This window comes from Mustela erminea, chromosome 18 (assembly GCF_009829155.1).
Source record: "Mustela erminea isolate mMusErm1 chromosome 18, mMusErm1.Pri, whole genome shotgun sequence".
In the NCBI taxonomy this organism is placed as follows: domain Eukaryota; kingdom Metazoa; phylum Chordata; class Mammalia; order Carnivora; family Mustelidae; genus Mustela; species Mustela erminea.
This window is the reverse complement of record NC_045631.1, coordinates 51,821,852-51,839,621: the sequence shown is the minus strand read 5'-3', so window position 1 is coordinate 51,839,621 and position 17,770 is coordinate 51,821,852. Positions and strand designations below refer to the sequence as shown.

Sequence of the window (17,770 nt, the reverse complement as noted above, 5' to 3'; positions counted from 1 at the left end):
GGATCCCTCCCCCACATCCTTTATATTTAGTTTAATTATTTTTTATTTTTAAAAAAAGGGATGCTAATGATCTTTGGGGTTAAATGTTTTCCATCAAAAATCCATGGATTGGGACGACTGGGTGGCTCAGTGGGTTAAAGTCTCTGCCTTTGGCTCAGGTCATGATCCCAGGGTCTTGGGATCAAGCCCCGCATTGGGCTCTCTGCTCAGCGGGGAGCCTGCTTCCTCCTCTCTCTCTGCCTGCCTCTCTGCTTACTTGTAATTTCCGTCAAATAAATAAATAAAATCTTTAAAAAAACTCCATGGATAAAAATCGATGATCTATTGTATCCTGTTTTAATAGTGTACAAACTTGGAAGAGGGGTTTGAGCAAGATTTTCCTTTTGGTTCTGCCCAAAGTTATTTTTCTGTGATTTCTTTGCCCAAACTAAAATGTAAGAAATTTTTCCTTATATTATTGGTCCTCTTAACTTCTCCTACTAGAAATAAAATTGTTATAATCTCTGTTCAAAACTTCCGCATGAATGTAAGTCCTCTGAGAGTCATATAATTTAAATGATTAAGATGTAAACACAGTTAAGTATGAGTTATTGCCTTAGATCTCCATGACCTTGGTGGTTTCAGTCCTATGACATCAATATATATTTCTTCTGTTTGTTTTTGCATAGTTGTTTAATCTGATGATCTCTGAAGGTTGATATAAAGGTGCTGTTACTATTATTACTGTTATTATCATCATTATCATTGTAGTTTCCAATTCGGAGAATACTAAGCTAGAGACCACCTCTTTCTTCATGGCCAGTAATTGTATGTGAGTTTATTATGGATTATGTATATTATAGATTTCCTTCATATAGACTCCTGGGAAAACTAATGAGATGGCAGCTATCATTGCAAACATGCAGAAAATAAGAATAGAGTGCTTTTGATGCTTTCAAGAGTGTTCCCTTTGTAATAGTTTGTAAATAAGTATACTAACAAGTTTGTGTGAGCCTCTCTCTTGCAGGTATCATAGTCAACAAGTGCACCGTAGCTACCCAATAAACAGCAACTTTAATATAAACTAAATATAAGTTTAATTACAACCCTCATCCAAATGTTATAATTGAACTTATAATGACAACCACAAATTATGCCATCAGAGTTTTGTTTACATCATAAAGGCCTCTTTCTCAATACCTCTAACAGTATACATTGAACAGTGTTCATTGATTAATACAATAATGCATGCACTAATATGCACCCAAGCATAGCTCTACAAATAGTTAATGCATTAATTGAAAAACACATTATCAGACTTGAATCCATAACCCTCTCTCTTTACAATACATTACTTTTTTTTTTAATTATGTTCAGTTAGCCAGCAACATCTTTATAATACTTGAAATGAAATGTGAACTTCTCTAGTTTGTTTATTCTGTTGACTGAGTGAAAATCTTCTTATTAGATTTTAGCATCACTTAACTATGTGCTCTGTAATAGCAAAGTTCAAAAACATAAAAAGTAAATTCAAAAATCAAATTTAGGGGCTCCTGAGTGGCTCAGTCCGTTAAGCCTCTGACTCTTGATTTTGGCTCAGGTTAGAGTCATGAGCTCAAGCCCCACATCGGGACTCCAAGTTGAACGTGGAGCCTGCTTAAGATTCTCTCTCTCTCCCTCTGCTTCCTCCCTCTGTAAGCAGGCACACTCTCTACCTCCCTTTCTCACACTCTCATTAAGGAAAAAAAAAAAATCAAATTTGAAAGGACTTTGTTACAATGAGATATCAAAGAATATCCTAAACCAAGTCAGGACCCAATCCATTAAGATCTCTCCCCTCCTCCCCCAAAAAAGAGTGATCATGGAAAGTGTCAACTGGAGAGGTAATCAGTAGTCATCCGCGGTAGATATAGGGGGATAGAGGCTGACTTTAACTGAAAAGACCGGTTTTGACATTCCACGCAAACACGTGGGGGAAAAAATAATCAAGCCCACGGATGGGGAAAAAAAAAAAAAAAGTTAAACTAGCGTGAAGACAAACAAATGTCTGATTAAAAATCATTCCCTTCAGTGGAGGGCTCCTTACCTCCAGCACCGACCCGTGGCTGCCAGGGAGCCACAGTTCTAGAAAAATCTCAGCTCCAGACTCCGGTTCCTGAGCTCGAGTACTCTTTTTACTACACTTCAATACCAGATCCTAAAAAGCTCATGAAATAGTATACAGACCCACGGGCCAGGATGGAGTCCCAACACACTTTACACGTTTGCTTTCGACAGTTGGTTGTAATCGAGGACCAAACAGAGAGTGAGGGAGTGCGAGTGTGTTGAGTCAGAGGCTTTTTTTTTTTTTTTTTTTTCTCTTTGGTACATTTACGTGGTCAGATGTTCTTGCTGAGCCCAAATGGTCATCAAGCCACGGCTTTCTGCGTCTTCCCGGTGAATGCTTCCATGGCAGATAAAATTACTTCTCTCTTTTACTGGGTTGTGTGAGCCACTGTGCTACTCACAGAAATGAGAGGTGTTCATTTCGAAAGCTGGGTTCTTTGGGGTTTGGGGTTCTTTGTTTGTTTTTGAAACTGTTGTTGTTGTTGTTTTAATTGGTAAATTCTGGGGAATTCAATTTTATGTCAAATGTGATGTGACTTTCGACATGGTCACAGGCCTCCAAGGGGCTTTGGGAGCACCTGACAACCCCGTTCTATTTTCCTGGTCCATCCACCCTCCTGGGCTCTGAGAGGGGTCCCAGATCTGCTTCCAACTCCACTCAATCCTGGAACATATGCCACGCTCTCAGCTGATTCCCTTGCTTCTCATCAAGAAATGGAAGCAGAGAGAAGGTTACCTCTTCCACTCCCGGTCCCTGTACACACCCCTGTCTTCCTCCAGACCTGGTCACATTGTTCTCCGTGTCCGTAGCTAGAAGGTCCCCCTCCTTCCTCTGGAAGACCGGGTGCCGTCCCTTCTCATCTATTCAAGGCCTCTTCTTTATTTATCCCCTCTCTCCTACATTGTCTATTTTTTCCTTTCTATGGGATCGTTCCCATCTGCTCATAAGCATGCTGAACTACCTCCCACTAACAAAAGAAAGAAAAATACAAAGAATTAAAATTAAAAAAAAAAAGAAAGTAAAGAAAGCTTCCCTTGACCCTGTACCTTTCTCCAGCTGCTACTTCATTTATCTCCTCCCCTTTTTATCAAAACTTTTCAAAAGATGTCCCTGTCTCCTCAGCCCAAATTCTCCATCCAGTCTCCTTGAGTCAGGCACCAACCCCCCCAGGCATTCTTACATGTCCCCCCCCCACACACCTGCCTCTATCAACTCCGTTTCCTCACACTTGGCCTCCAAGCACTATTTGCCAGTCAATCACTTGCTCACTTTTTTTACTCGGCTAAGTAACCCCTCATCTGTCTTCTCTCCTGCCTTATAGGACAACTCCTTCTTGTCTCCTTTAATATATTTATTCGCTTCACCCTCCCCATATTGCAACGTCTTTGGCTCTGGGGACCATCCAACACGCCCCGTCCCCATGTCTCCACTCAGTTCCTGGAGGATCTCAAGCAAGCCTGGGACTTTATAGACCTATGTATGCAGAGGGCTTCCAAATTTCCTTTCTCAGGTCTGACCTCCCACAGTGCCTCCGAATCCACGTATACAATCTCCTACTCCTTCCTCTATGTGGGGACATCCAATAAGGCATTTGAAACACAGCCCGGTTCAAACTGAACTCTTAAGTTTTGCTTCTCCACCAGGCTCTCAAACTTATTTTTTGCTCCAAGGCCTCTGCCCTGGCTTGGAACTCTGTTTCCGCAGCTAACCACGTGGTTTGCTTTTTCCCTTCTACATTTCTGAGCAAATGTTACCTTCCCTCAGGGGCTGTCTCTTACCATTCTGCCTAAAATGGCACCCATCACTCTCTGCACAGGTGGAACCCTTTCTTTTCTTCTTCCTTTTTTTTTTTTTTCATTGCAATTTAACTGTGCCTGGCATTAAATGACATTTGGTTTCTTGGTTTGTTCGTTTGTTTGTTTTACCTCTCCTACTAGATTGCAAGTTCCTAGAAAGATCATTTATTCTGTTTAGTTCATTAGTACCTTCACAATGTCTGTGAATGACCAGACATGATGTAGATGTCCAATATATGAATATCAGTGAATATTAGAAAAATGAAGCTTTGCAATGGAAAATTTTTATCTTACTGGCTGCATTAATTCTAGTCCTGGCAAATAAATAGAAGAATAAGGGATGATAGATAGATAGATAGATAGATAGATAATAAATAATAGAAAGTTAGTAGAGAGATAATGATAGCTGCTAAATAAATAATAATAGATGAAAAATAATAATAGATAAATAGATGAATAATGATAAGTAGATGATAGACATACAATGATAGAAAATAATCAATAATGATAAATGCTAGATAATGATAGATAGATAGATAGATAAACAATGATAGATAAGGAACAGGGAAAGGGAGGCAAGGGGAAAGGAAAAAAGTAAAACTAACCCCCAAAAAATGAAGCCATGGTTTAGAATGAGGACTGTTGTTCACTGCAACCAACTCTGGGTAAGGATGTACAAAGAGGAGACAAGGATCATGCTTGGGTTCTGTTATTTAATTACACTACTGTAGGCAAGATGTTCTCTGATTCTTAGCATCTCACTGATAAAGTTGTGAGAAGAGGTACATGGGAGGTATTTCTGTTACAGAATTCTGTGAGCTGCATCTCTAATTGACGGTGACATCATACCTCCAAGGGAGGCCGTGCTGGAACATGTTGACATGGATCTGAATATTAAGAATGGGTACTTTTTTCCCAGACAATAAAAATAGAGATGGGCACCACGCACCGGCCATGTACTCGTTGCTAAGTATTGTCTTACACGCTTTTGTGTGCTGTGAGTCATGCAGTTGTCACAACAGCTGTGGGAGTTACATCCTTGTCCTCCTGTGTAACACACAGGGAAACGGAGTTTGAGAACATTGTGCGTGGCCACGCCACTAGAAACCCACAGAGCTGGGACTCCAATGAGAGCAGGAGACCTCCGGGATTTCAGTCTAAATTAGATGAGAGAGTGTAGGGTGCCTGGGTAGCTTAGTCATTAGGCGTCTGCCTTCGACTCAGGTCATGATCCTGGGGTCCTGGGATCGAGGAGCCCCGTATCGGGCTCTCTGTTCCATGGGAAGCCTGTTCTCCCTCTCCCACTCCCCCTGATTGTGTTCCCTCTCTTGCTGTCTGTCTCTGCCTGTCAAATAAATAAAATCTTTAAAAAAAAAAAAAAAAAAAAAAAAAAACACCAGAGAGTATAACAGAGAAAGAGAGATGCAGAGAGACTCTCATGTAGCACGCTTGCATGGCAGTGCCTCTGTGAGAATTTGTTGAACTCTCTGGTTCTCTCTCTCTCTCTCTTTCTCTGTCTCATTCTCTACACACACATACTACTTATGATGAGAGAGTTTTGGAACTTCATTCTTTTCTACTAGCTTCATCCTTGATAAAAGCTATAGCCTTGATCAAATAAGCCTTGATAATATACATCAATGGCCATTCAATTTCTGAATTTGGTACAAAATATATAATTTAGTTCCAAGCTCACAAGTAACTCTGGGGGAAGGTGGGCCAGTCCTTTCTTTCTCTGTTCTTTCATCAGGATGCTGACATAGTGGAATTTAGAGATTAAAAAAAAAAATCATTTAAATAAATATTACAACTCTTAGAAAAGCACAAAACTTATGAGACTATAACATATTTACAAAGCAAATCTTTGCTCATGATAAAAATTGTTTTTATTAAGCTGTTTCTATATATGCATTATTGTAGTTATTCTAAGCTAGTATTGGGGATGGATACTTGAATTCTGGTTGCTTTCTCTTACTATAATTAGATTACTGGATTAATAGATTCTTGATGGACATGATTCAGATTTCCATGTCTATATATGGAGATCAAGAATGACAGCCTAAATGAACTTTAGTGTCTTCTTCTAAATACATGCACATTGTCTTCTTCTAAATGCACATTGCAGTAGCAGAGGGAAAAAAAAAATCTAGTACATGGAATCCATACCTAGACCAATGTTACGCTAGTTTCTGATTTGAGTGGTGCCCATCATATTTTATTTATAGCCCTTATTGGCAATGTGCTTCTCAAAGTATTCTTCCAAATATCCTCCCAGAGTAGCAGGGAGAAGATAAAAATTTAATCGATTTACTTCATGGAAAAAAAAAAAAATGTGTTCCCTTGTGACCACAAGGTGGCACAATGGTGACCAAGAATATTCAACATCCTAATAGAAATGCAATTACCACAGACTTTTACATAATTGTTATTATTAATACTGTGTCTTATTATCATTATGATATTTCAAAAGATCCACATATCACCTTAGCCTTTTGGGGGAAAGATAAAGTGCTTTTATTTATTTTTTATCATCTTCCTTCTGCCTGCAGAATCATTAGTATTTTGTTTTTCCCCAATCCCCCACCACAGGAATGACAAGTAGGTGTGTAGAGCCTTGGTTTAATAATTGCCCAAAGCTTTAAACTGAAGAATAAGGCCGCAGATAATAAGTGATGTATCTGGAGAAGGATAAACAAAACTTTATATTGTTTGATGTAGATGACGTGGTTCTCAATTTAGTTTTCATCATCCTATGACCATTCTAATATTTATTTGTAATATAAGAATACAGAAGCCATCCTAGACACTTTAGTTTGCAGTAAAAGTTCAAGTTTGTTATTTGCAAATTGCTCTTTTTTTGGTCCAACACCAGACATGATCTTGGGAACAGCACCCAGGAGATTCTAATGTGCTGTCCAGTTCTTTTGTGATTGTTTGGTATTGAGATTGGACCATCTCTCCTCATGCTCAGGGACCACTAGAGCCTGGGAAGCAAGGTGCTACAATCATAAACAGTTGTAGTTATTGGGAGAGTATAAAAAAGCAGCCACTTTTTCCCAGCTGGAAACATAACACAGGCCGGCCAGATACAGTTGTTCAGTTGTTCACTGCATAAATCACCAATCAAAAGAAGCACCTTTGAGTAGGAATACAAAGGGCTAGTAACATCCTTCACTGAAAATTTTTTCCTCAACTTCCATAGATCAAGTGTTCTGGCATTTCACAAAATTTAGTAGCGTATTTGGTGCCCCTTGTGAGTTTGCCATAAATTTAGGTGGTCCTCATGAGAATTCTATATTTTTCATGCCAGTACTTGCTTCCTGCCAGTGTAATTAAAAAGCAACATTTTAGCCTTAAAAAAAAAAAATCAGGCTTGTATCATTTTTAAATTCCTTGAATGTCGTTGTTTACAATAGATCTTATGTCAGAAAAAGACTGTAGTATCAGACCTGAAAACGAAGTTCAACAAGTATTATTGTAGCTGCATTGTCAATGTATTATCATGGAAAGTAAAAAGGCACATCACAGTTACACATTAAAGAAGGATTTTATGGGGCATCTGGGTGGCTCAGTGGGTTAAAGCCTCTGCCTTTGGCTCAGGTCATGATCCCAGGGTCCTAGGATAGAGCCCCACATCGGGCTCTCTGCTCAGTGGGGAGTCTGCTTCCCCCTCTCTCTCTGCTTACTTCTCTGCCTATTTGTGATCTCTGTCAAATAAATAAATAAAATATTAAAAAAAAAAAAGGATTTTATAGGGGCATCTGGGTGGCTCAATGAGTAAATGGTCCAACTCTTGATTTCAGCTTAAGTTATGATCTCAGAGTTGTGGGACTGATCCCTGCATCAGGCTCTGCATCAGGCTCCATGCTGGGCATGGAAGCTGCCTGAGATTCTCTCTCTTCTTCTCCCTCTACCCCTCCCCCATACCAAAAAGAAGAATGTTTGTAAGAAGCAGGAAATAACATGAAATAGAACTTTCCTATAAAATTCAGTTAGTACAGTAATCATGAGAACAGGGAAGATTGTGGGAAATTACATACACTAATGAAGAAAAGCATAGAAAGTCAACAAGAAAAAGAAAGAATCAGGGGAAGAAGTAGAAGGAGGGAAAATCATCATATTTTGAGGCTGCAAAGAATTATGGGATAACATAAAACAACGTCCCAGCCATAAGTGTTCAGAAACAGTAGAGCAGAAGGGTTGAGTAATTCCCCATAATCCCACAGCTGATTAGTGGCAGTGCTGGAACTAAATCAAGTTCTCCTGGGAGCAGGCAGAGAATACACCTAGAACGTTGATTTTAGACATCAAGATGGAAACACGATTCATTAGAAAAAAATAATTCTGTGATAATACAGCAGGATTATCCTAAAGCTGATGATGTGTTTGCTTGCAAACCCCTTTGAAAGACCCTACTCCTGACGCGCCTGGCGGGCTCAGTCTGTTAAGCATCCAACTCTTGACGTCTGCTCAGGTCATGATCTCAAGGTGGTGAGATCGAGACCCCCATCGGGCTCCGTGTTGGGGGTGGAACCTGCTTAAGATTCTCTTTCCCCCTCTGCCTCTGCCCCCTCCCTCTCTCTCAAAAAAGAAAGGAAGGAAGGAAGGGAAAGACGGACGGAGGCAAGGGGGGGGCGATGAAGGAGGGATGGGGGAGGTAGAAAAAGGAGGAAAGGAAAGGAAAGGAAGAAAGATGCTATTACTGATTTATATGGAGGAAAAGAGGGAATATTAGTTTTATCAAGCAAATCCCATGTACCAGTTACATATATGCTTGTATATACATACATATGTACGTATGTGTGTGTGTGTGTGTGTGTCTGAGAATATCCTGGCACACACTTCACGATTGGTCCACAAGGTAAATACTATTATCTGCATTTACACTCATGCAGGAACACAGGCTCAATGACAATTAAGAAATTGCTCAAGTTCACATAGCTGTCAAGGAGCACACATGGAATTTGAACCCACTTTTGTCTGGTTTCAAGACCGCAATCGTCGTACTACCGTAGGTCATACCTTAGAGAACACCGATTGTTCTTCCTTCATCCCAGATGACTTTGCCACTCATTCGGACACAGGCAGCGTGGCGCTCAGTCTTCTGGGTGCTTTGCAGACTCATCCCCGCACATCGCAAGCCAGCAAAGGTTTTCCAAGTTCAGTTAGCCGTGGTTTGACAGGGCTATGATGGGTCGTTTCTGGATAATGAGCTTGCTTCTTCCAGAAACCCCTTAATTTGCTGTAACATGTTGAGAAGTTTAAATACGATGTGTGATACTATGACATGAAATGGTTAAATAGTTTTTGAAGGGGCTTAAAGGCAAGGCCCAGTTGGGGATTTACACAGCAGAGTATCCTGTAGGATCTGCAATCTGATTTTTTCCTTGGGTTGGTACTATTCATGAAACCTTCTGGATAGATGAGTAGAGGAATATTTTTATTCTCAAAACACCATTTTACTAAGTCCTGATGCCTCAATGGAGAGGAAGTGTGGCTTACGTAATCCATCGTGGTTTTGGTAAGAGGACACATATCACCCCTTAATTTGCTGTAACATGTTGAGAAGTTTAAATATGATGCATGATATTATGACATGAAATGGTTAAATAGTTTTTGAAGGGGCTTAAAGGCAAGGCCCAGTTGGGGATTTACACAGCAGAGTATCCTGTAGGATCTGCAATCTGATTTTTTCCTTGGGTTGGTACGATTCATGAAACCTTCTGGGTAGATGAGTAGAGTAATATTTTTATTCTTAAAACACCATTTTACTAAGTCCTGATGCCTCAATGGAGAGGAAGTGTGGCTTACATAATCCATCATGGTTTTGGTAAGAGGACACATATCATTTACCTTTGGATGAGAATATTTTATATTCCTTCTACTAAATGTTCCTTTTAATAGCTTTTGTTTCCTTTTTCTTCTTTTTTTGGTTGGTGGGGGTGCTTAAGTCAATGTCACATGTCAAGGAATGTGAATTAATTGACAAACCCCTACAAGAGATGAGGAGTTTGCCTCTGACCACAACAGCTTACACTTTATCAGCCCTCATTATGAGCATTTTACAAATGTTACTGCACTCCATCCCTGCAACAACTGTGAGGTGGGGGCTCTTATTTTCCTCACTTCATAGCTGAGAAAACTGGGGCACAGAGACATGAAGTAAATTGCCCAAAGTCCCACAGCAAGAACATAGTAGAAATGAGATCTAAACCTAGGCCGTCTGGTTCTTAAGCCTGCAGTCTTAATGATGGCTTAATTCAGCAAGAACTCTAGGGTAGGGAACTAAGAATCAGAAATGCTACGCAGGTTGTTCAAAGTTGCACAGTTAATAAGATGACTGAATGCTATGAGCTCAGATCTAATATAAACTCTCTCAGCCGGCCCCCTTCCCTTGTCGGTCCGACCTCAAAAAACTCCATGCCCGTTTCCTGCATGAAAAATCCCACACTCCACATTGTGTTTATTTATTCCCTAAAGGCCAGCCCTGCTAGAGGACTAAAGGTTCCTGCTTCCAAGGTAAAAAGCCTGGTGACAGTAGATTAGTGCACAGGGGTATGTCCCACTGGGCATTGTCATGGCCCTAGAAAGGAGGGGATGGGGCCTTTTTTAATACAACCATTTTTGTTTACATCTTGGAGAAGATTGTCCTCACTCATCCTGACTCTTACTGGCTGTTTCTCACATTTTTTTTTTTCCTTGCTTACTCTCCAGTCTCTCTAAATAATCAATGACCATATAACAGTTCAGTTCAGAAAAACACTTCTAGAAAATAACGAGTTTTTATTTGACAAAGGGTCTTGGAATGATCGCTTTTTCCATTGCATGATTACAGAATGAAAATAGCCCAACCTGAGGCAGCAGCAGAACAGCTCAGTGCCCTGGGCCCTAAGAGTTTTCTTCCTCGGCCGCTTCTGCATGACTGGTCTCTGTAGCCAGATAACCTCTCTAAAGTAGGACGTTTCCGCGTTCATAAAATAGAATCTGATTAAATGAACTAATACCTCTCTGATGTCTGAAAAGTCTTTGGTTCTGGAATTGGCAGCTGGCAGAGGCTAGCTCTGTCCTTAACCCGTCCCCTATAGCTAGCCTCCCGTTTCCACGCAAACTGGTATCGAACAGGATCAACAAGCAGCAAAATACATAATTGATCTCCAATATGTGCTCCTAATTCAGATAAAGAGCCTTCCCTACCCACAGTGCAGAGTGCATGTGACTGAGGCATTTTATGGGCAAATTTGTAGGTTTCTGATAACTTTCCGTAAAGAAGTTTTCACAGGGTCTAAACCTCTTGGGGCTCTTTCCGTCTCAAGTTCAAGTTACTGAGATAGTGATTAAGGATGTTTTATAGGCTCTTGTGGTAAATGATAGCATAGAGAAAAAGCATTCCTTGGCCGTGTAATTTAGCAAGACTTAAGCTGTTTGGGTTTTCATCCACTGGGCTTGCTGAAAACTTTAAATGATTAACCTATTTCTCTGCAGCCTGCAGAGGCTCCAACATTTGCATCAAGGGCCCGAGTTCAGTGATTACCCAGCTCAGGTTGCTTTTTTTTTTTTTTTTAATTTAGAGAACCCTTCATCTCAGTCTAGCTGCTTTTTTCCTGGGACAACAGACTCTGGATACAGTATCCTTTTACTCTGCAGTATTTATAAAATAGTAGAAGTCAATGAGACCGAACAGCAAAAGTCTGTTGTTTCTTTAACTTAGTTTTTTTGGAAAATTTTCCCTGCTTGGTATTTAGCGACTAAAAGTCTATTGAACTTTGAAACGCCCAGCCGTGTCACCTGAAATCTCCAGACTCTGTGCAAAAGACCCCAAACCACAGCCTGGTCGCTCCCAAGGGAGGGAGCACAGGGTGACCTGATGGGATGCGGGCTGCCCTCAGTCAAACGTCAACCCCCTCCCCCCACAGCCACACAGTCCTAAAAAGATTGTGTTAAGTCGCTTTAGAAAAGTAGGCTCTGTGCAACAGAAACTTGGGAATCCCCCAGGTCCTACAGTTTTGTTACCCAAACGGAGCTCCAAAGCAAGGCAGACAGATGGAGGACGGTTTCCGGGCAACGTTCTGATTTTGCCTTTTCAGGAAAATGGAGGCCTTGCCTGCTCTCTCTGCCCACAGAATCATCTGGAACAGAGTCTCCTCTAGGAGCTTTCATTTTCGAAGACCTCCTATCCCAGAGAAACTTCTGCGGTGTTTGCCAAGTCCCTCCCTGGTGCTTCATCTCCCTCTGTGTCTGTGTCACCATCTCTCCTCGCCTTCTGTCTGTGGCACCCAAAGTCCTCCCCCGCCCGCCCGGGCCCCGGAATGCAGGTCAGGCTGCTTCTTTAAAAATGAAAGTGAGCGAGCCAGAGAGGCCATGTCAGATTTGGAATTGAGGGAGGGTTTTGTGTTTTCTAGGGTATCCCAGGGTGGGATAGGGGTGGTTTCTGGGAGTCCACAGTGGAAGCTTACCGGGGGGAGGGAAAAAAAAGATGGGCTTATATGATATGCCTAAGAGAGCGTTCAGAACTGAAGAATCCATGCTTATAATAATGGAACTCATGAAATATTCTAAACCAAGTAGAATTTAGTGCCTCCTCATCGAGGCCCAAAGAATCAATTGCACACATCTCCTGGCCAAGTCGGAAGTCATTCAGGACCAACCTCTAACGAGATGATCTAGATTTCTTGATGCATATTCAGTGGCCTTTTGAGTCCCTGGAGGCCGTTGGGTTGCACAGGGGCGCTGAGCCGAGTATTAGCAGAATTTTGTTTTTCTCCCAAGCTGTGCAGTACTTGCTTGCCCGAGTCTCTGAGGGTCTGGGTCACTTGTCCTAGTGAAAGTCCTGTTGATGTAATTCCAGGGGAGGGAAAGCAAGGAGATAAGGAGCAGCCCCACAGCAGGACTCCCCGGTCTCCTTATCAGGGTCACTCAGCCGTCCGTGTCTCCGAGGGATTTCCAGGCCCCAAGTAATTCTTTCATGTTTGTTTTACAAAATAGTGGCGTTTCCTCAAGTCCCCAGAAAATATGTGCTTTCCACAGAGACCAGCTCCATCCAGTGTCAAGTACAAGTACGAGCGGGACCCAGACAACCCATCATTTTTTTTTTTTTTCTCCCTTACCACTTCCTGTTCGGTGAGAAATCATTTCTTTTCACTCACGCAGAAAAAGTCTGGAGATAGGCCATCCAGGGCTGCCTGCTTTTCTACTTTTCTGATGTCCCTTGTAAGGGCTGTCCTCGACTGCCCCTCTCTCTGAAGTTGCAGGACCTTCAGCTACAGAGTGTGAGGTCTAGGGCAGAAGGATGGATGCAGGCGGTCAAGGGCCCCTAACTCTGACCCAGGGAACGGGTTTTCTTAAAGGTCACACCCAGAGAGCTCTACTGTCATCTCATGGGCCAGATCCATGCCATTTAAGTCACCACCCCCCAATCCCACCTGCCACCCCCTAGACGCAAGGAAGAAGCTTAGTTATATTAGTTGGATACACACACACACACACACACACACACACACACACATTTTCTTTCCTGGCACATTGTTGCCCCTGTTGGGAATTGGCTAGTTAGGAAGAAGCAAAAAATGAGATATTTGATGATCTGGAAATTAAAAATATCCACCCCACTATTTTGTTGTGAGGACAAAGCGTATGTGTGCAACGCACCCAAGCGTCCTTGACGAACTAGGGTGACATGAAATGGCATTTCCTTCTCTCTCCTGGTGCTCCCTTCTCTTTGGGGGCCCCGTTCACAGGCGGAGCACACAATGGAGAATGCCTTGATGCCACAGTGTGGTTCCCATCTAATTACATCCACTGAATAATTTCATCTTTAGGGACAAAAATAACTGCTACCAGAAAAAAAAAAAGAAAAAAAAATCAGCCTCCCTCTCATTATGGACTGAGCGTCTGAAACTAGAAATGGAATTTTCTGAGGAGCCTTCTTGCAGAGCTTACAGAAACAACAACTATTAATTCAGATAGAGCCGTCCTACAAGCCGTTAAAAACCCGTAAAAAAAAAAACGCTTTATGATTCTGCCTACGTTCTAATTCTGTGAGGCAGCAGTCTCATTTTGGGGTGCCCTGTACCTGATGCTGACCATGTTGACCAAAGTTTACATTAACCTGAAATATAGGCAAACACACACAATTTCTGCATTACTTAAGATCTTTATTATTAAGTAACTCATCGGGGGTATCAGAGTGTGTTATGAGTCTAAACAGAAAATTGAGATAAATGTGACAAGGGAACACGGATTTTACATTGTACTCGGGGTAAGAGGATTTAACCGGTGGAAATGCATAGCACAGGGAAATGTAATTATTGGATATCGACAGTTCTATTCTGATACTAACAAAATGCGAATCCTGGTTTGGCAGAGTCCAGGAAGCAAAGCCAAATGAAATGAAACTAGAGGTGTGCGAAACAATCTTAAAAAGTCGGGTTGGAGGTGGGGGAGAGCCTCTGGGTTTGTCGCAGTGGCGGTAGATTTCTACTTGGTAGATGGTGGCCTTCTAATTTAGCTGAGTAATTGTTGCTACAAAATCTGAATCTACAAGGCATGTGTAATTTTAAAAATGGGTTTTGCGTTTCTGGAGCAAGACAGAAAAAAAATGCATTCTTTTTAGATCTCTGATATTAAGCTTCAGGACAGTTTTACCACCTGGGACATGAATGAATCTCTTATCCATAAAACAACAGGAATAAAAGATTTGCACACATGCATTTAAAAAAGTTACTTCAGTGCTCATGGTCAAAAGAAAGAGGGAAAGCAAGAAAGGGAGGAAGGGATGATGGAAAAAGAAAAATAAAAAGGAGAAGAACTCTTTACATACCTACATATTTTACTTTGATTGATAATCGCAGACTCTATGATTCAGTTCAATTTACTTGTAAGCTTTCATTTAAACTGGGGGGGGGGGGGGGGAGTGTTTCCAGAAACTGCAAAAACAATTTGTGTGTACATATATTTAAATAAAATAAGCAAAGGAAAATCTGTGGCATATGCTTATTGTCCCCTCAGCAACAATGTAAAAAAAAAAAAAAAAAGAAAAAGAAAAAGAAAAAAGAAAACGAGTAAAGAAACACATTAATTCTGAATGAAGCTAACAACTGTTCAATTTATAAAGCTGAAAGTGACTTTACTCATAGGATATTGGGCTTAAAATAATCATGATTAACATCTTTTGACACAGAAATAGAGCATACAGATTTACTTCCCCCAATTTAAGCAATTCCATAACACCTAGCTTATCTGTTTAATAATGTGCAGAAAAATCACCTTCATTATGTTTCACAAAATCTTCCATTTAAATGATCGTTCCAAGTTCAATGGGAGAGTTGCTGAAAATCTAGAATTCAAGTCATTTATGTCTTATAGAGTGACCAAGGCAGAAGACATACTTAACTGCTTCTGGGCACAAATACATTTCTTTCCCCTCACTGTCCCCCTATATCTCTCCCGGCCCCCCCCAAAAAAAATAATGGTTCCATCCCTTACATAGCAAGCAAAAGCAGCTATAGTCTTTCAGAACACAGCACAGTTGTCTGAGAAATGTTTCCCACTGCCGCCCCTTCCCTCATTCCATCTCTGTGATCCTATCTTCATGTTGTCTTTGGAGAAGATGGGGTTGGGCAGAGGAAGCCCCCTTGCTCGAGAAGCTAGAAATGTCACCGTTGCCTTATTTCTGCTCTTCCATATAAAGGCATTTGCTGCCGTCACTCAGGGTGTTTGAGAGAGAAATACTGTTCTGAATAATGACAACTTTTTTCCTGCCATATGAATTAGAAGAAACAAAAACAGCTTCTAGCACTCTTCAATCATTAACCTGCCCAAGTGGCAGGTGTCTCTACCTCACAGTCACTATCTCTTTCTGTGGATACCAAGGCACACTACGGGGCAAATGCTGAGCCTGCCAGGTGATTTCAGTTAAATATCTCAATGTTAACAGTCTACTGGATGCATATCTTGCCTATCTTGGTTAGAAAGACGTGACTTTTTCCAGGAAACTACTATACATGTTGATACATTTAAAAATTCGTTATTCATGCTGGCTGCCTGTCTTCCTTATGCCAGTATCCTACCTTTGTTTCCTTTACCAGATAGGACACCTGCAACTAAAGATGCAAGTGTGTGATATAAGAAAAGGAGGTGAAATTTAAATTAATCAATTAGGCTCTGAATAGCATCCCTAATATCAAATTTGCTAACACAAAAAAAAAGTTTAAACGATTGGATGCTATGTAATTTTTAGATGATCTTTCACCAGATTTAACCTGCTCTAAATAGTAGCTGTACCATTCCTTAAAAGCCCTGCTTATAACTACTTGCCTTAAAGTGACGGGCTACAGAGTAAAATGATGGAGTGGGGGTTCTGGTCATCACAATTGGAACTACATTTGGGATTCTACAGAGATTCTATTTAAAGTCAAGACAGCTTTCTGATAAGGTGCTTCCTTACACTCATCCACGGCGGAGGTGATGGTCTCCTCTGGGTTCTCACAACTGCTGACAATGGCAATGGCACTAAACGACCTTCTTCTGACCGTGGTGTCTGACGTGCCAGATCCTCGGACTGGGGGGGCTTTGTCCATGTTGTGGAGCTGCTGGTCTTTCCAGTCTAGCTGTTTGGCACTGCAAAAGGGAGCATATACCTCAACGCTCCCCTCAAACTGTAAGCAGTTCACTTTGTAGTACTTTCTCTTCACTTCCAGGACATCATTAAACCTATGGCCCCAGAGAATTTCTCGCGGAACATAGGAACTTCTGGATTGGTGGGAGGTGCCCGTGGAATCACCAGTGTAGATGAATGTCACCAAAATCTCAAAGTTATCTTTGGCCACCGCTTTTCGGTCAAGGGCATACAGAGGGCTCTCGTGGTCAATTTCATGAACAATAGTTACCGGCGTGACAAGGATGATCTGGTCGTTGACCAACTTTAGGTCTTTGAATGCCATGGTCATTCGTCCTTCGCTGTCTTCTGTGTAGCGGAGAAGTTGGGCTCTCACTGTGCCTTCTACCACATGGTTTGGCCGGAAATCACCAATGCGCCACATGAGGCAAAGCTTCCCATCCCTCATGCCTATGAGGGCAAAATAGCTAAACCGAATGGTTTGGGCTCTCTTTCGAGCAGTCGCCATTTTGGCCAAGGCGGCTCCGATGATGAAGGTGTTTATGATGCAGCTCAGGATGGATTGAAGAATCACCATGAGCACTGCCACCGAGCATTCTTCGGTGACACAGCGGTAACCGTAACCTATGGTGGTCTGGGTCTCAAGGGAGAATAAAAACGCCCCTGTAAAGGAATGGACGTTGTCAACGCAAGGCGTGATGTCCGGATCATTTAACAGATCGCCATGATGGAAGGCAATTAGCCAAAAGATAGAGCCAAATATCAACCAGGAGAGAATATAAGATAAAGAAAATATTACAAACATATGGCGCCACTTGGTGTCTACAAGAGTAGTGAAAATGTCAACCACGTAGCTCCCCCATTCTCCAAAAATGTGCTTAAAGTACACGTTGCAGCTACCGTCTTTGTGGAGCAGACGTCTTCTGGCTCTTCTCTTCTCAGCTAGGACGTGCTCTTGGGCATAGCCTGGGTATTTGGGGTCCACGTGTACAATCGGGTAGCTGCTGCCGTAATAGCTCATCCTTTCCTCTGTCCTTCTGGCATCCAGGTGGATTTTGTACAAGGAAGAGTTCTGTTGCTATTTGTTGATTTACGTTTTCAGTTAAACCCTGAAAAAAAAAAAAAAAGAAAATTAAATATGCCTTAGCTTTAGCTTTTAATTTCCCTTTTTAGAGCAATTTGCCAAAGTTGAAGCAATTTCATGCCATCCGAAATGGCAAAGACTTCATTTGAACAACAGAGACACTCAGTATTGATTACTCATTTCAGCTTAGA

The 17,770-nt window shown here is 41.5% G+C and overlaps 1 protein-coding gene across 8 annotated transcripts in view; it reads right to left on the bottom strand.

The window, feature by feature from the left end:
* Window positions 1-14,758: 14,758 nt before the first annotated feature.
* Window positions 14,759-17,770, bottom strand: part of KCNJ16 (potassium inwardly rectifying channel subfamily J member 16) — a 53,245-nt gene continuing 50,233 nt past the window's right edge. For all 8 annotated transcript variants that reach the window (XM_032320765.1, XM_032320766.1, XM_032320764.1 and 5 more), the window contains one exon: window positions 14,759-17,604. In XM_032320765.1, the coding sequence (XP_032176656.1) occupies window positions 16,257-17,516 (1,260 nt within the window). In that variant the 5' untranslated portion in view covers window positions 17,517-17,604 and the 3' untranslated portion in view covers window positions 14,759-16,256. The remainder of the gene's footprint in view (window positions 17,605-17,770) is intronic.